The sequence below is a fragment of the Ornithorhynchus anatinus genome, chromosome 16 (genome assembly GCF_004115215.2).
Source record: "Ornithorhynchus anatinus isolate Pmale09 chromosome 16, mOrnAna1.pri.v4, whole genome shotgun sequence".
NCBI lineage: Eukaryota > Metazoa > Chordata > Mammalia > Monotremata > Ornithorhynchidae > Ornithorhynchus > Ornithorhynchus anatinus.
Genome location: NC_041743.1, coordinates 40,574,006 through 40,589,510, shown reverse-complemented (window position 1 = coordinate 40,589,510; position 15,505 = coordinate 40,574,006). Strand labels below are relative to the sequence as shown.

The window sequence follows — 15,505 nt, the reverse complement described above, 5'->3', positions numbered from 1 at the left end:
ATCACTGGCCTGGGAGTCGGAGGACCTGGGTTCTAATCCTGGGTCTGTCAGCTGCCTGCTGGGTGACCTTAGGCACGCCATTTAACTCCTCTCTGCCTTAGTTTCCTCATCTCAAAAATGGGGATGCAATTCCTGTTTCCCCCTTCCCCTTACACTGTGATCCCTGAGTGGACTGTATTCATATAATTAGCTTGTATTTACCTCAGCGCTAACTATTGTGCTTGGTACATAGTAAGCGTTTAACAAGTACCATATTTATTAGGACATGGTCCTCTGTGCTTTTGGCTAGGCCCCATCCTGCTTTGAGAACTGGGGAAGTGTGCCCCTATCTCAGGAGCGGCTTATCAAGGAAGAATTCATAGGTGGCCCAAATGGAAAATATGGAACTTCTCCCTAAATCCAAACCTACAGCATCCCTTTAATTGCCACTGTATCCACCCAGTAAAAATGTGCACATAGCACCTGGATTAAAAAAAAAAAAGGTCTGTTTGGCATGTATGTGCCTCAGAAATAGATTTTTTTTAGAGGAACCTAATAGCCCATTAGCTTCTAATGTCAATTAGAGCTTTGGGCGCTGAGAAAAGCTGTTTAAACTACCACCCGGTTATCTCGCTTGAAAAACGTTTTACTGCTGATATTAGTGCAGCTACAGAATAGTAAAAAAAAAAATCCAGTAACGATTAGGGTTGGTGGCTACATTGTCCAAGGATGCCTCAGTTTCTCATTATCGGGACAGAAATGACACTCAATGATTGGCTGCCGGCGTCTTTACTGTGTGACGGCTGCCTAGCTAGAGGACTCGCTTCTAAACGCAGCAGTGTCCAGCCTGACCCTTCAGCAGCATAATCGAGCAGCAGATTCCGCTGTGTGACTGTGAGCCCATCGCTTTCCCTCTTTGGGCTTCGGACTCCCCATCTGTACTATGGGGAGAATAATTCTTGCCCCTCATGATCCACCAGGGTTCCAGTGAAGACAAAATGAACTAATGCACAGCGGACAGCGGATGGAGAAAATACGTTGCCGCAGCCTGAAATTTTCAGCAAGTCCAAGAGGGCTCTGGATAAATTCCAGGACGAGGAATCCAGGATGGGGTTTACTAGAAGGAGAGTTAGGGATCCAGAGAGGATGTTAGGACTGCAAACTGCCCATTCTGATGGTTAGGAATGGATCAAGGAAGGCGATTCTGCTCTTGGTTCCCCATAGAATTCTAGGATGGACATCTGAGACAGAACACCATGAGCTTGGGAAAATACAATTTAACAGAGTTGGTGGACATGTTCTTGCCCGCAGTGAGCTTTCCGACAAACTCATAGTCTTGACACCCAAGTTGTTACTCCGACCCTTTCTACTATAGCCAGTGCCGTCCCACGGACCCTGCCTCCTCCTCCCCACATGACAACCAGTTCCTCAGGATGGAGGATCACATTGTAATTCAGCATCAGAAGGAGAAGAGATCCAGGCCAATGGACCTCAGTTTCCTCCTCTGTAAAATGGCAATAACAACCCCCTCCCTTCCCTAACTCTTGGGCATGTGGTGAGGATGAAGGGAGACCACTGATGGTGACAGCGCTTTGGAAAAATGACAGCCCTCTACCAATTTGAGGTGGATATTTCAAGAGGGCAGGTTGTGACCTGGGTTTTCATCTCAGGCTGGTGTGTTGAGTGACTCTGGCTGAGTCATTTAATCTCCCCGGAACCTCGGATCCTCTTCTATAAAATGGGGAAACCAATCTCAGGCGCAGGGATGGTCTGAGATTAAGGGCTGTGTGAGTTGTGAGAGGGTGGGCTGGGGACACAAGGAGGGGCCGCACAAGAGGGCATCCACTCCCAAATCCACACCCACGGCCAAGCCAGGAAGAAGCCAAGAATGAGGCTGTCCTCACCGAGCCTGTCCTGACCTCGGGGTTCGCGGGGGATGGAAGGGGGCCTCACCTTTGCCGTGCGCCGTTTCGATCACCCACGTGCAGTTGAGGTTATTTGGGTAGAAGTCAGGAAAACCTGGAGACAAGATGGTCCCTCCGGAAGCTCGGATGTATCCGCCGCAGAGAGCTGCAAAACCCCAAGTGCTTCAGTGGGGTCCCGCCCAGACCCACCTGGGCAGGCCTAAGTGTGTGCCAGGCCTTGTGGGAGCTCGCACTTGGGGCCTGTGGGCAGGGCTGGTGGGCAGAGCTGGGCCCTGGCCTCCCTGAGGGGGTGTGATGCGGGACTGTAGTGGAACTGCCCAAACCCCTCTCTCGGCTGTCCAGTTCCCCAAGAGGAAACTCAGGAGCCTATGACACATCCCGTTTAGTCTCATTCCCTCCAGGAAAAGAGCCAAGGAAGCAGTGCCCCAGCCCAACCCCGAGCCCTCTCATTTCCTTCCTCGCCCTGCAACCCCAACCACCAGGCGGGGCTCTTACCTTCGCAGCTGGGCAGGGCCCGGCTCCACTGGAAGTTGGGTTCACACTCGAGGGCCTCGCTGTCGCTCAGAGTGTAGCCAGGGTCACAGCTGAATGTCACCAGGGCACCCACGTAGAAGTCGTTGCCATGACGCTGCCCGTTGACTGGAATCCCGGGGTCCAGGCAGTGATCAGACTGGAGGGTTACAGCTGGAAGCCAGGGGCCACAGTGGGCTCTCGGCATCCGAATGGGCCTGCTGGACCCTCCCCAGGGCAGTTTGGCTAAGAGCCACTTACCCACCCACCTTGATCTACACCCTAGAGATCATTCTGGGCTTCTTCTTGAAGGGAGGGTATGAGGAGGGTGCCGGTATTTACTGAGCGACAATGGGGGGTGAGGGGGTGGACGTGTTGTTCGAAACACTTGCTGGCCCAAAGACTGCGGCTGGTAATCTCAGGTCCCTACCTGCAAGGGTTGGAATGGCTCACTTCACTTTGGGGGACCCTAATCAGGGTTTGATTTGCCCTTGGAGCCCCAGCAGCTTGAAACTGCATCGCCCTTCTCCACCACCTCCCAGGCCCTCCAACAAGGTTGAGCAGAAAGTGAGGATTTGGGGGAGGTAAGACTGAGGTGGGGTTGAGGGGAGAAGGAGACGAATTCTATCAAGTGGTCCAGGTGTGACTCTCAGCCTCAGCCCCTGAAACCTCCCATCCCCAACCCTTTAACAAAAATGCTCCATCCCCATCCCTCCACTCCAGCATCTATTTTTTTAAATAGTATTTGTTAAGCATCTACTAGGTGCCAGGTCCTGTATTAAATGTTGGGGTATATACAAATTAATCAGGTTGATCACGGTCTATGTCCCACATGGGGCTCACAGTCATAATTCCCATTTTACAGATGAGGTAACTGAGGCACAGAGAAGTAAAGTGACTTGCCCAAGGTCACACAGCAGAGAGGTGGCGGAACCAGGATTAGAACCCAGGTCTGTGCTCTATCCATTAGTCCACGCTGCTTCTCCTTTCCTTGCCCTGGCGGTTGCTTGCTCATGCAACCCCTGGGACGGGGGACAAGAAAGAGGGGGAAGTAGAGGGACAAGAAAGAGTATTTGCATCTGCTTTCTCATCTCTTCCCTCCACCTAAACGCCACTGTCTGAGGCAGGTAAGAAACACCGAGAAAGAAAAAAATTGATAGGGACAATCCCGATGCCAATGCTGACAATCTCTCGGAGAGTCGGGGCCCATTTTGGAAGGCTCTGGGGTACCCAGACTGCCTACCTAGCAGGCACCGTGGTCCCCGGTGCCAATCTAGACCTGCTTAGGAGGGAGAGAGGCTGCTGCTGGCCAATCTCGGGACTCCCCAGAGCCTCCCTAACACCACAAACACCCAAAAAAACAGAGCTTCTAGAGAAACCCTGCCGGGGGGCCCCAGACACTGTGTCTGCTGGCCACCCAAGGAACCTCAGAGCCACCCCTGTTGGAAGCCAAGAGGACTCTCCTCCTGTTCCTCCTTCAGCCCCTGTTCACCTTAGAAGCAGACACTGCATCCAGGCTCAGCCCCGCTCGCTGCCCTGGCTACCTCGCTGTCACCCTCAGTCACTCCACAGGCCCAAGAAACTCGCACAAGGAACAGAAGAACCTGGACTCCGGAAGGCTCTGGGCTACCCAGGCCATCTGCCTAGCGGGAGGAGCGGCGCAGGGACAGAGGGGCCTTGGCCCGGCTCTGAAGTCACAGTAATCTGCACGCCCGCCCTCAGTACTTACTTTCGTACCGGATCTGAAAGCCGACGTCGGAGTGGCTTTTGTCCGTAGAGAAGAGGAGGTAGAGGTAATTGCTGGTGCTGATCAGGAACTGGGGTACCTGGGTCCCGTCGTAGACGCCGATCAGAGGGGACGAGTAGGAGCGACCATCTCTGACCTCCAACGTGTCGTAGTTGACTTCCGTTTTAAATCTGCCGGGGGCGGAGGGCAGGAGACGGGCTCGTCAAACACGAGGGCAGTCCTCGGCCTTTCCCAGTGGGGGAACAAGCTTGGACTCAGGCTAGCAGTGGCTAATTTCCCCCGGGAATCTGGGAGAGAGGAGGTCATTTGCATATCACAAGACATCCGTCTGCCCTAGCCACCTGCCTGCTGTGCGTTCTTGGGCACGTCACTTAATTTCTCTGTGCCTCAGTCTGTGCTGTCCCGTGGTTCTGGGCCAAGGCAGGGCTTCTCTTTTTTTGCATATGGTATTTGTTAAGCACTTACTGGGTGTCATGCATTGTACTAAGCACTGGGATAGATATAAGCTAATCAGGTTGGACATAATCAGAGGTCATGGGTTCGAACCCCGGCTCTACCACTTGTCAGCTGTGTGACTTTGGGCAAGTCACTTAACTTCTCGGTGCCTCAGTTACCTCATCTGTAAAATGGGGATTAAGACTGTGAGCCCCACGTGGGACAGCCTGATTCCCCTGTGTCTACCCCAGCGCTTAGAACAGTGCTCGGCACATAGTAAGCGCTTAACAAATACCAACATTATTATTATTATTATTATAATCCAACATGGGGCTCACAGTCTCAAACCCTATTTTACAGATGAGGAGACTGCGGCACAGAGAAGTGAAGCGACTTGCCCAAGGTCACCCAGCAGACAAGTGGAGGAGCCGGGATTAGAAGCCAGGTCCTTCCTACTCCCAGGCCCATGTTCTATCCACTAGGCTTCTCGGTCCAAGTGGCCGGGCCAGTGGCATATCTAGCCGGTATCGGATCCCATGCCATGAGAGGCGGTGAAAATGGCTGCTTGGGAGGTCCCTGCCCCAAGGGGATAGCCAATCCAGGGAGGGTTGTTCCCTCTTCTTCCCCACAACCCCCGCTAGGGTATTAGTTATTGTTATTATTGACATTACTCATGGCTTGAATTTCATGCCCCACTGGAGAGTTCACTCATCCTTACCCACCCCCATGATGGGGGAGGGGGAATGATCATTCTCCCCACTCTCCAGAGAGGGAGCCCAGAGGCCCAGAGAGTTTCAGTGACTTGTCCAAGGTCACCCAAATAATAACAACCCTAATAACAGTTGTGATTAAGTGCTTAGCATGTGCCAACTACTGTGCTACGTGCTGGGGTACATATAATACAATCACTTCGGGCACAATCCCTTTCCCTGTTCTGACTCCCTATTTTACAGATGAGGAAACTGAGGCCCAGGAAGTCAAGTGGCTTGTTCAAGTCCACACAGCAGGCAAGTGGTGGATCCAGGATTAGAACGCAAGTCTTTGACTCCCAGGCCTGGGCTCTTTCCCCTAGGCCATGCTGCAAGACCAGAACCCAGGTGGCCTGAATCCCCAGCCCCGTGCTTTTCCCCCACTGGAAGGTGAAGAGGTTCAGTTGGCCCACCAGCTGCTTGGGGAGGCTCTCACCGGTCAAACGTGATCTTGATGGGGTAGCCAGGCTGGGCCTCGATCACCCACACACAGTTCAAGGAGTCCTTGTAGAAGCCTGGCCAGCCGGGAGAGAGGATGGTGCCACTTGCTGAAGTCAGGTGACCGCCGCAGGGAGCTGGGGGAGAGGAAAACCAGGTCTGTGTGTGTGGGAGGAGGTAGTCAAATATCAAGGGGGAGAGGGAGTAGAACCTGACTTTCTGTCAGTCAGTTATATTTATTGAGCTTTTACTGTGCGCAGAGCCCTGTACTAAGCACTTGGCAAAGTACAATATAACAATAAACAGACACATTCCCTCTCCCTGAGGAACAAGAACCATCCCAGGCCTGGAGAGGTCTCTGGGGCTGCAACTGGAGAATGACCAGAAGGGACCAGGGCCTCTGTTTCGATTGGTTGCTTCTAAGCCCCTCTTATAGTGCTCTGTATCTAATAAGCGCTCGATCCGTGCTGCTGATGAGGAGAAGGATAGTGACTGATCCTCTGGGCTGGAAGACGGGAGTCTGCCTCGTTGGGAAACCCACGTCTCTAGGATGGCTAACCCACAGTCTGCCTCGGTAGCCTGTGCCCAGTGCTTCCTAATATCTAATCCCTCTCTCTCGCTGCAAATGACAGCTCCCTTCCTCTTGCTTGGCCCATTGGGAGTATGGGCGATCTGGCAGTTCAAGGTCTCCTCCTGCTCTAGGTTTGTCACTCATTGGACTTTCTCTTTTTCAAGCTCAATGGCCCGAATCCTTTCCTCCTTTCCCACAGAGAACAATACCCGGATTTTCATCATTTCGGTTACTCTTCCCACATCGACAATTCCTTGCATTTATCAAGCCCTTTCATCGCTTCCAAAGGAGGAGATATTGACTTCAACTTTTGTCTCACCATAATCCAGGGTGGCTGGGAGAGGCAGGCATTCTTGCCTCCATTTTACAGATGAGGAAACTGAAGACAAGAGGAGTGAAGGGCAAGGTCACGACCCAGCAGGCCTGGGTCAGGGGGCCATAAGCCTACACCTTTGCTTTCTCTAAAGCAAGCCAAGGCAGGAGCAGAGCGGGGGGGTCAAGTCCAGATTTCTTGGCATCTCTGTCTAACCCCTTGACAAAGCCATACTCCACCCCAATCCTTATAGAAAGGGCCACGATCAGAGCAACTGAAGGAAAGCATCTTACACTTCCTTACTTCCAACAACCATGTGTCTCCTTTCACTGTCTCTTCTGCCCTTTTAATAACCACGTTTCTTTGCAGACTTGTTTGCAGTTCGTGGATCCCGAGAAGAACTGCTGCCCCCTCCCCCGTCTCCTTCTCCACCTCCAAAAAGAAGCTTTCCCGCCCCCTGATCTTAGAAAGGAAAATGTGAGACACACGAGCCAATTATGGCCCAGCGGGGAGCCTTCACGAAGCGGCAGCCAGGTAAATCATCGCTCCACATGATTTCCACAGGTCTCTGACAGGGATGGGGACGGGGAGCAAATGAAAGGAGGCCTTTGCCAATTCCTCTTTCTAATGGGACCTGAAATTTGGTGCCCGCACACTGGTTTGTCTGTTCTCCCTCCCTCCTCCCCGCCATCTCTTTCACTCCCTCCCCATTTCTCTTTCCTTCCCTCCACCCCACTTTATTTCCCTCCTTGTCTCCTCCCCCCACCCTTCACTTACTGTCTCCCCCCACCTGGCCGCTTGGTAGAAAGTAGAGAGCCAGGGGGCCAGTCTGCCCCACCGACGGGAAGAGTATGCAATTCCTGGCCAGTGAGATTATTATCTGGCATCTCTGGCCACTTGGGTCCTCGGTGACATATTAGTCCCACCTGGCTCGCAGCCACTTCCAGACCACGGTGGGTAGCCAGAGCACCTTGGCTGTGATCTTCTGGTTCCGCTCCACAGTTCTCGGGGCAGGGGTGGGGAGGGGCCTTGGGTCCACAGCAGGGGAATTTTCTTGGAGGGCTGGAAAACCCAGAAACCCTAGCTCCCTATCTTTTTCCGTGATCCTTCCTCTCCCTTCTCAATCAATGGAATCTACAGTGTGCGGAGCCCTGTTGCCAGAGTTCAACGGAAGCACAATACACATTTTTTACCCTCGAGATACAACCAAATGAGCTAACCCTCTTCTGAAGGCTAGGAATAAATGATCAATATTACAATTAAGTTTTATTATTACTACTGCTGTAATCATAATCTCCCGCATCTATTTCTCCCTCCCTTTGCATTTGGGTCCGTACTCACTAAGCCCTTTGACACTCACCCCACCCCTAACCCAGCAGCACTTATGTCCCACCAGCACTTATGTGCATACGCTTACACTCGGCTGCTTCCCCTACTGCAATTTATTTTAGTTTCGGTCTCCTCTGCGAGACTGGAACTCCTCGAGGGCGGTGATCGTGTCTATCAACTCTATTCTCCCAAGTGCTTAGTACAGTGCTCTGCACAGAATAAGCTCTCACTAAATACCACTGATTGATTACCACCAATAATAGGTTCGATTGGGATAGCATTTAAACACATTTTCCCACATCACTTTTCAATCCAATGTATTTATTGAGAACTTTTTACCTCAGAGATTTCATTTAATCCATACCACATTCCTGCAAGACAGGGAAAGGCAGGTACTGTTGTCCCAATTCTACAGATAAAGAGACTGAGACACAGAGAGGTTGACAGAAGACAGCAGGACAGTGGCAGGACCAGGACTAGAACCCAGGTCTCCTGACTCCCAGCCCTGGACTCTTTTGCTATTGCCACACACTGTGTGTGTGACTTTGTTTCCCTGGGTTGTTGACTAAATGGAGTCGGGCCTTGTCTCCCTTTAGCTTTGGATCAAATGTCTCCCAGCTGGCTGCTTCCATGCCCCCTGAACACCTCCCAGTTTCCTTCTCTTTGAGCTGGGGAAAGAGGGCACTCATTTCAGATTTTAGCTTTTTTGTCTTTTAATTTTCTTTCTGGCATTAAGCGGTATTTTATGTATATTAAAAGAAAAAGATAATTAGCATTTGCATTTAATTGCTCCCTGACAAGCCGGGGACTATGATTAAGCAAAAGAGGGAAATAAAAAAGGAGACGATTGAAGAGCAAGGGACTATCAAAGCTTTGGGAGATAAAAGGCAAGAAAATGATGATTTCTGGTACACCATTCTTAAGCTCAGACGTGAGACGTATCCAGTACTGTGCCACCTAAAGCAATCAAAAGTCCCGATCTTCATGCCACAAACAGCCCTGCGGTCAATTCCCTTGAAAACACGTTTGCTTTGAATAACATCATTCTGGACAGGAAGAACCTGCTGGCTCTGCTCTTGCCAGAAGAGGAGGCACAGGGCTCTCACCTCTGCCATGAACTCTCAAACCCGGCCAGGCAATTATTGAAATGATTTTTCTAGACCTCAGTGAGCCTGGGATTCAAACACTTGCAAATCTAGCCTGGGAAGTCATCCAGAGAACAGAGGAGAAGGACCGCTTTTTAATGCCTGACGAGTACTTTTCATTTCACTTCTATTTTGCACCCAAAGATAACCCAAAACTTTAAAGCATGGGAGCTGCATTTCCCAGCTTCCTCCTCTCCTCTTTTCCCTTAAAGGGCCCAAATTGTTGTCCTGGTCGACCCGGTCAGGGAGCGGCGAGGGTAAACAGCTGACCCCCAAGTTCATCCCGACACCCGGCCTTGCTCAAGCCACCTGAGTCTGAGGGGATTGAAGTCTGGACTCCTGAAATCACTCTCTAGGCTCCCAGGACTGAAATACTCTTTTTCCCCACTGTAGTCTCATGACCCCTGGGTCCCTCATAGGTCCTGAAAGGAGACAGGAATGGGGGAGGATGGGGAGGGGCTGCGACTTCAGGTTCACAGTAATCTGGGAGAGAACTAGGTTCACGTTAGGTGGAGCATTCAGGGAAGGGTTGGAGGGAGAGGGGAGAGAGAGGAAAAGGAGAAGAGAGCGGATATTTGCCGGCTACTGCCATCCCCAACCTGCCTCTAAGCAATGGTGACCAAGAGGGGCCACAGTGACTATTGGGCGACCACTATGTCTGTAAGGGGAGAGGTGGTGATGGCTATTAGCACCCCACTACCCCTTAGGAGAGAGTGGCCCTGGCCCTGGCTTCCGACCTGCCTCTGGGCCATAGTGAGGAGGGAGCTTCTGTTATGGCCAGAAGAAACGAGTTTTGACGTGGTTGGAATCATGGTTCTGACCTTCACGTTCACTTCTTCCAGCTTAATGCCGCCCTTCTCGCCACGGTTGCAGGACCCTGGAGTCCCCTCCCACCTCTCTGGGCCCAAGGAGGCTTTCCAAGTGGTGGGTGACGGGTCTAGAATCCGTGACTATCTCACCCAAGGTGGGTTATTTGGTCCAATCCCAAATATAACCTGGAGAAACCGAGCCACAGCAGGGCTCTGGGACTAAAATGCCTGGGCTTTCGGTCACGGGGCGTGACCCGGAACCAGGCGAAGAAAAAAAAATCGTAGACCCACGGAATCCTGGAATTCTGGATTTGGAGAGAACAGGCAGTTGAGAGACCATATGGTCTGCTCCATGCCTCCGGGCAGGAGAATAACTAAACTTCCCAGGACAGACGGTGTCTGTCCTTCCCTGGAAGCTCTCCAGAGATAGGAACTCTGCCATCAACCTGGGCAGACTGTCTCCCAGAAGCGGAGAGCATCATTACAGCTTTGGCTTTGGTTCATTTCCCCTCTCCAGGAGACATCCTGTATCTCCCACCTGCCCCACTCCCACCTCCACCCTTCCCTTCCCAGTACAGTTACCTTCACATCTCAGGACCACATTGTTCCACACGACGTTTCCCTCCTTCAAGATGCAGGTGACGGTCTCGGCCCCGTAGGTGCCGATGAAGCCCTCATCGCAGAGGAAGGAGATGGAGCTGCCCAGCTGCAGGCTGTCGCCAAATCGCTTGCCATTCACAGGCACCCCTGGATCTGGACATTCGTTGTGTCTGAACGCTGGAGGGGGTGGGGAGGAGGTGTCAGACCGGCAGCATATCTCCTTTCCCACCAGGAAGCCAAGGATCCCCCTCTCCCCTGTAACCCTTCAGATGGTTGCTCCCCATATGACACCACTCTTATCTGGGGTCATGGTTGGGGAACTGGGGGCTAACAATGGTGGTGGACTTAAAAACAACAGATTGGAAATCTGGAAGGGGCTCTTTGAAACCAAGGGAACCAGTGTCCGTCTCTACAGTAGGTTGGTCGTGCTGATGGGTTTGACCAAAGGAACCCAGGAGCCCCACATCTCCTGCCTACAATTCGGATGGGTAGGGTCGTCGAGCCTGTGCTGTGGATCCATAGTTCTGGTCTCAAAGACTGAGACTGTAAAGGGAGCTTGGGGGGGTCATCTGAGCCATCGCTCTGCCCTCGGCCCAGCTCCCAAACCCTCCAGGATGGGTGAGGTGCCGCCTGGTTTTTACAGTCCTCTGGAGAGTGTATCTTCACAGTCTTCCCCTGGTTTCTCCCGCTGATTTCTCTCTCCCATCAGGATCTAGGAGATTTATTCTCGAGCTCCAAACTCTGGCAATTCTATCTGGGGACTGGGACCGGGAGGAACGTATAAAAAACAGTTGTGGGGAAAGACTCAGGATGATTTTTTCCAGCCACCCAGGGGATGAAGAACTAGATTGTCAACTCTGCTATACTGAGCTTTCCCAGATGCTTAGTACAGTGCTCTGCACATAGTAAGTGCTCAATAAATATGATGGATTGACTGAGCTGGATAATAGAGGTGATCAGCAGTGGCTGGCAGCTTTGCATCGTGGCGAGCCTGTTGGGTCAAACCTCTCAGGTGGATTTAATAATGTTGGTATTTGTTAAGAGCTTACTACGTGCAGAGCACTGTTCTAAGCGCTAGGGTAGATACAGGGGAATGAGGTTGTCCCACGTGAGGCTCACAGTCTTCATCCCCATTTTACAGATGAGGGAACCAGAGAAGAGAAGTGACTTGCCCACAGTCACACAGCTGACAAGGGGCAGAGTCGGGATTTGACAATCATGTCCTCTCCATTATCCAGGGGGACGTTATTGATCATTCAGGCCTGTGCCTTCCGCTCCTTGTTCTGTCTTCTGCTCGTTTCATTAGCACTTATGCCAGAGCATGAGGGCAGAAAGGTGGAGCCTTTGACTACCTGTTTGTCGAGGAAGAAGTAGAAGATCATTGACATAGAAGGGGATGTGACTATTAAGACTTTGGGAACTGCCAATCCTGGGTGAGAAAGAGAGGGAGAGACTGGCTTTCGGTCTTTATTTAGGATGACCAAGGACTCCGTGAAAGTGAGGATCGATCAGACTTTTCTCTTTTCAGCCACCCGGGACAGGGAGGCGGAAGCAGGAGGCCAGGGCCAGGATGAGAGACGAAGAATAAAGATAATAATGGTATTTATCTGGCGCTTACTGAATGCCAAGAGCTGGGGCAGTCACGCGGTAATCAGATTGGACTCCGAGCTGCAAGTTCACGTCACAGAAGCATCCTGGCACCAGCTGATGAGGTGGCCCTGCAGGCAAGGGCCGTGGCCCTTAAATGAGGCCGTGCGGGGGGCAAAGGCTGACATGGCAGGGCCAGATCCAGGCCACCTTCTACCATCCACTCTCCTTCAGATTGCCCTAAGCGTGACCCTATAGGCACTTCAAAGTGGCACCCCCACTTTCCTGCTTAGCTTTGCACTGGGGGGCAGTGGCCGGACAGGAGGACGACGACGTGAAATATTTGGTGATGTGGCATAGCGCTCCTGGGGAATAGAGGATCTTGGACCCGGAAGGGATCTCGAGAGTTCATTTGGTCCATCATCTTGTCTCCAGGCAGGGGATCCATGCAGGCCAGGTGGCCACTTTGCCGATTTTCAGGTTTTCCAGGGACAGAGAGTCCACCACTGTTGTCTACTGCCTCTTCTCATGATCAGTCCCCTGGAGAGCTAGTAAGATCTTCCTTGTATCTAACCCAATTCTCTCTAGCTCCAACTGCAATGCACGTTGTCTTGAATGGTCTTCTGCGGAGCTGGAGGGCACATGAACCAACATGATCCTGAAGACATGTCCTCTCAGCCTCCTCTTCTCTCCAGTCTGCTTCTCAGAGGTTTTCCATTTGCATTCCCACTTGGGGGTTGGACACACACACACTCTCTTTCTGTTTCTCTCTCTCATTTTCTAGGTGGCCCTAATTCTTGGGGCCCCCCAGGGCTTTTGAGGACAACTTTAAAGGCTCCCTTCCGCACACCTCCCTCTCGGGTTCAATCTCACTCATCCCTCTGTCCTGCCCGATCTCAGGAGTGGAAACCAGTCTTGCAGCAATGTTGAAAAGGCCAACTCCCCCAAACACTGCCAGATGTTTCCCGGGGTGCTGGCCTCCAGGTCCATGAGAACTCGGTGATTTTTGGGTGGTAACCCCATGGTCCCTGAAGGTATTGGTGGGTAGTAACCTCAGGGGACAGCAGGGGAAGCCAGGAGGGGTTGTTATGGCTTTCAGCATGGGGACCCGGGGAGGATTAGGGGCTCTCCTGGCATTCCGATGGGCTTCAATATGGTTCTGGGAGACCGAGCAGGGGGAAGGGATGGGATCCTATCTTGGAGTCCTTGTAGCACTGCCCTGGAAATGGGAGAGGGTCTCCCCGGACAACGGGAGAATGGCCCGGGTTGGGGCGGACTTACTGGTGAAAGTAATGTTGAAACCGCGTTTCCCGGTGGAGTGATCCGTCTGGAACTCAAGACGGGCCACATGGCCACTGCTGGTCAGCGCCGAAGGCACCTGGTTTCCAGAGAAGGTCCCCAGGACCGGGGACTCGGGTGAGCCACCGTCCTTGACTGCTAGGAAGTCGAACTGGGGCTCCACGTCGATGTCATTGAAGGCCAGGTGTACTCGGCTCTCTGGCTTGGCGATGATCAGCCAGACGCAGTGTAGGTGGTTCCCGTACTCCTCCGGGTAGTTGGGGGACAGGACCGTGCCCGAGGGTGAAGTGAAGTTGAAGAAGCATGAGACTGCAATGACAAAAAGGGAAGGGGTCAGCGCTGCTACTCCCCGCCATCGGGTGGCGTTCCATGCTTCTGACGCTCTCCGGTGCACTTAGTAAAGTGGTCTCTCTGCGCCCGGTAGGTGCTTAATAAATATTATTGCTACAACCCGACGGGCCGAGCCAACACACTCCCAAATACCCCAGAGTTTGTCTGATCTATTTCTAAAACCACATGCCATCAGCGCACTCAGCTCAATTGTTGTCTGGGACTCCGGACCAAGAGATTACATCTCCTCCAGGAAGCCTTCCCTGATTATTCCATCATCTCCCCACTGTATTCCTTTCCCTACTGCCACTTAAGAACTTCTGCATCATCTAAGGATCTGCATACTCATTCACCCCAATAGCACTTATGCTCATCTCTTTAAATCCTATCGCTTCCTCCAACTGGAAATTCATTTTAGCACCCACCTCCCCTGCTAGACTGTAAGCTCCTTCAGGGCAGGGTTCATGTCTACTCTATTGCACAATTCCAGGTACATAGTAAAGTGCTTTGCACACATACGACTATAAGCTCCTCTATTGTACTCTTCCAAGCACTTAGTACAGTGCTCTGAACGAAGGAGCTCAATAAATACGACTGATTGACATAGCTGGGGGTCCCGTCCAGGATTCGCCCCCCTGCAAGTTTTCCTCCAGGGTGGGGTCCAATCAGAGGATAAACACCTAGCTGACCTCCAGGACAGTGCCCTCTCTCCTCAAGCCCTGCCCCTTCTCATCCCTTTTTCTCGGTCCCCCTCTGGCCACTCGGAAGTCGCCCCTCCTCAGCTCCTTAGATGTGCCACTTGTTCCCTCCAATGGCCACAAAGCCTGGTAGGACCCCTCCCTTCGGCCCAAAATGTCTCTGACCCCTCGCAAAGTTTCAAACTTGAAACGGCGGGTCCCAGACCGAGGACGCTTCCTGAGCTGGGCTAACCGCAGGTGGGTGGCCCAGGTTCTGCAGGCCATTTAGGGAAGCAGCATGGCCCAGTAGATAGAGCACGGGCTTGGGAATCAGAGGACCTCGGGTTCTGATCTCGGCTCCACCACTTGTCTGTTGTGTGACCTCGGGTAAGCCACTTCACCTACCTGCCCCTCTGTTTCCTCATCTATAAAATGGGAATTCAACAACTGTTCTTCCTCCTGTTTCGACTCTGAACCCCATGTGAGACAGGGACTGTCTCTGACCTGATTATTTTGTATCTACCCCAGTGCATGTAGTGCATGCTTAGAACAATCAGCACTTAACAAAAATCACAATTAATGCTATTATTATTATTTCTCTTTCCACTTCACCCTGTGAACCCTGGTTAAAACCCTTCATTTAAACACTCTCTGTGCTAATTACTGGCAGGAATCCTGAATTCATGGTTCATATTATGATTTACCCAACTGCTTTCATGCTCTCTTCCCTCCCCATCCTATTAAGCTGCATTGTCCATTTCCTGCCTCGCAGGTGCTTAATGGCCTAACGTCAAAAAGGGCCAAAATTCCATAGACCTCACCAAGCCAGAGTGACACACGATCCATTTGCTGTCTCTAGCAAGCCTGACTAGAGGATTAGTACAGTGCTCTGCACACAGTGAGGGCTCAATAAATATGACTGATTGATTGATTCCATTGGAGGGAAGACTGACCCACGGACCCAGAGACCGAAAGCAGGTCTGTTCACTGTCAGGTCCGGCACCAATGTTCACCCATCTAATCCAGTTTCACCTCGCTGCGAGGTTTGGTTTCTGTAGTTTT

General features: G+C 52.0%; 1 protein-coding gene across 1 annotated transcript in view; it reads right to left on the bottom strand.

The window, feature by feature from the left end:
• Window positions 1–15,505, bottom strand: part of CSMD2 (CUB and Sushi multiple domains 2) — a 299,960-nt gene that overhangs the window by 106,554 nt on the left and 177,901 nt on the right. Inside the window, 6 exon segments of the mRNA XM_029080287.1 lie at window positions 1,933–2,049; window positions 2,400–2,588; window positions 4,144–4,331; window positions 5,782–5,920; window positions 10,533–10,727; window positions 13,419–13,745. Of these exon segments, the coding sequence (XP_028936120.1) occupies window positions 1,933–2,049; window positions 2,400–2,588; window positions 4,144–4,331; window positions 5,782–5,920; window positions 10,533–10,727; window positions 13,419–13,745 (1,155 nt within the window).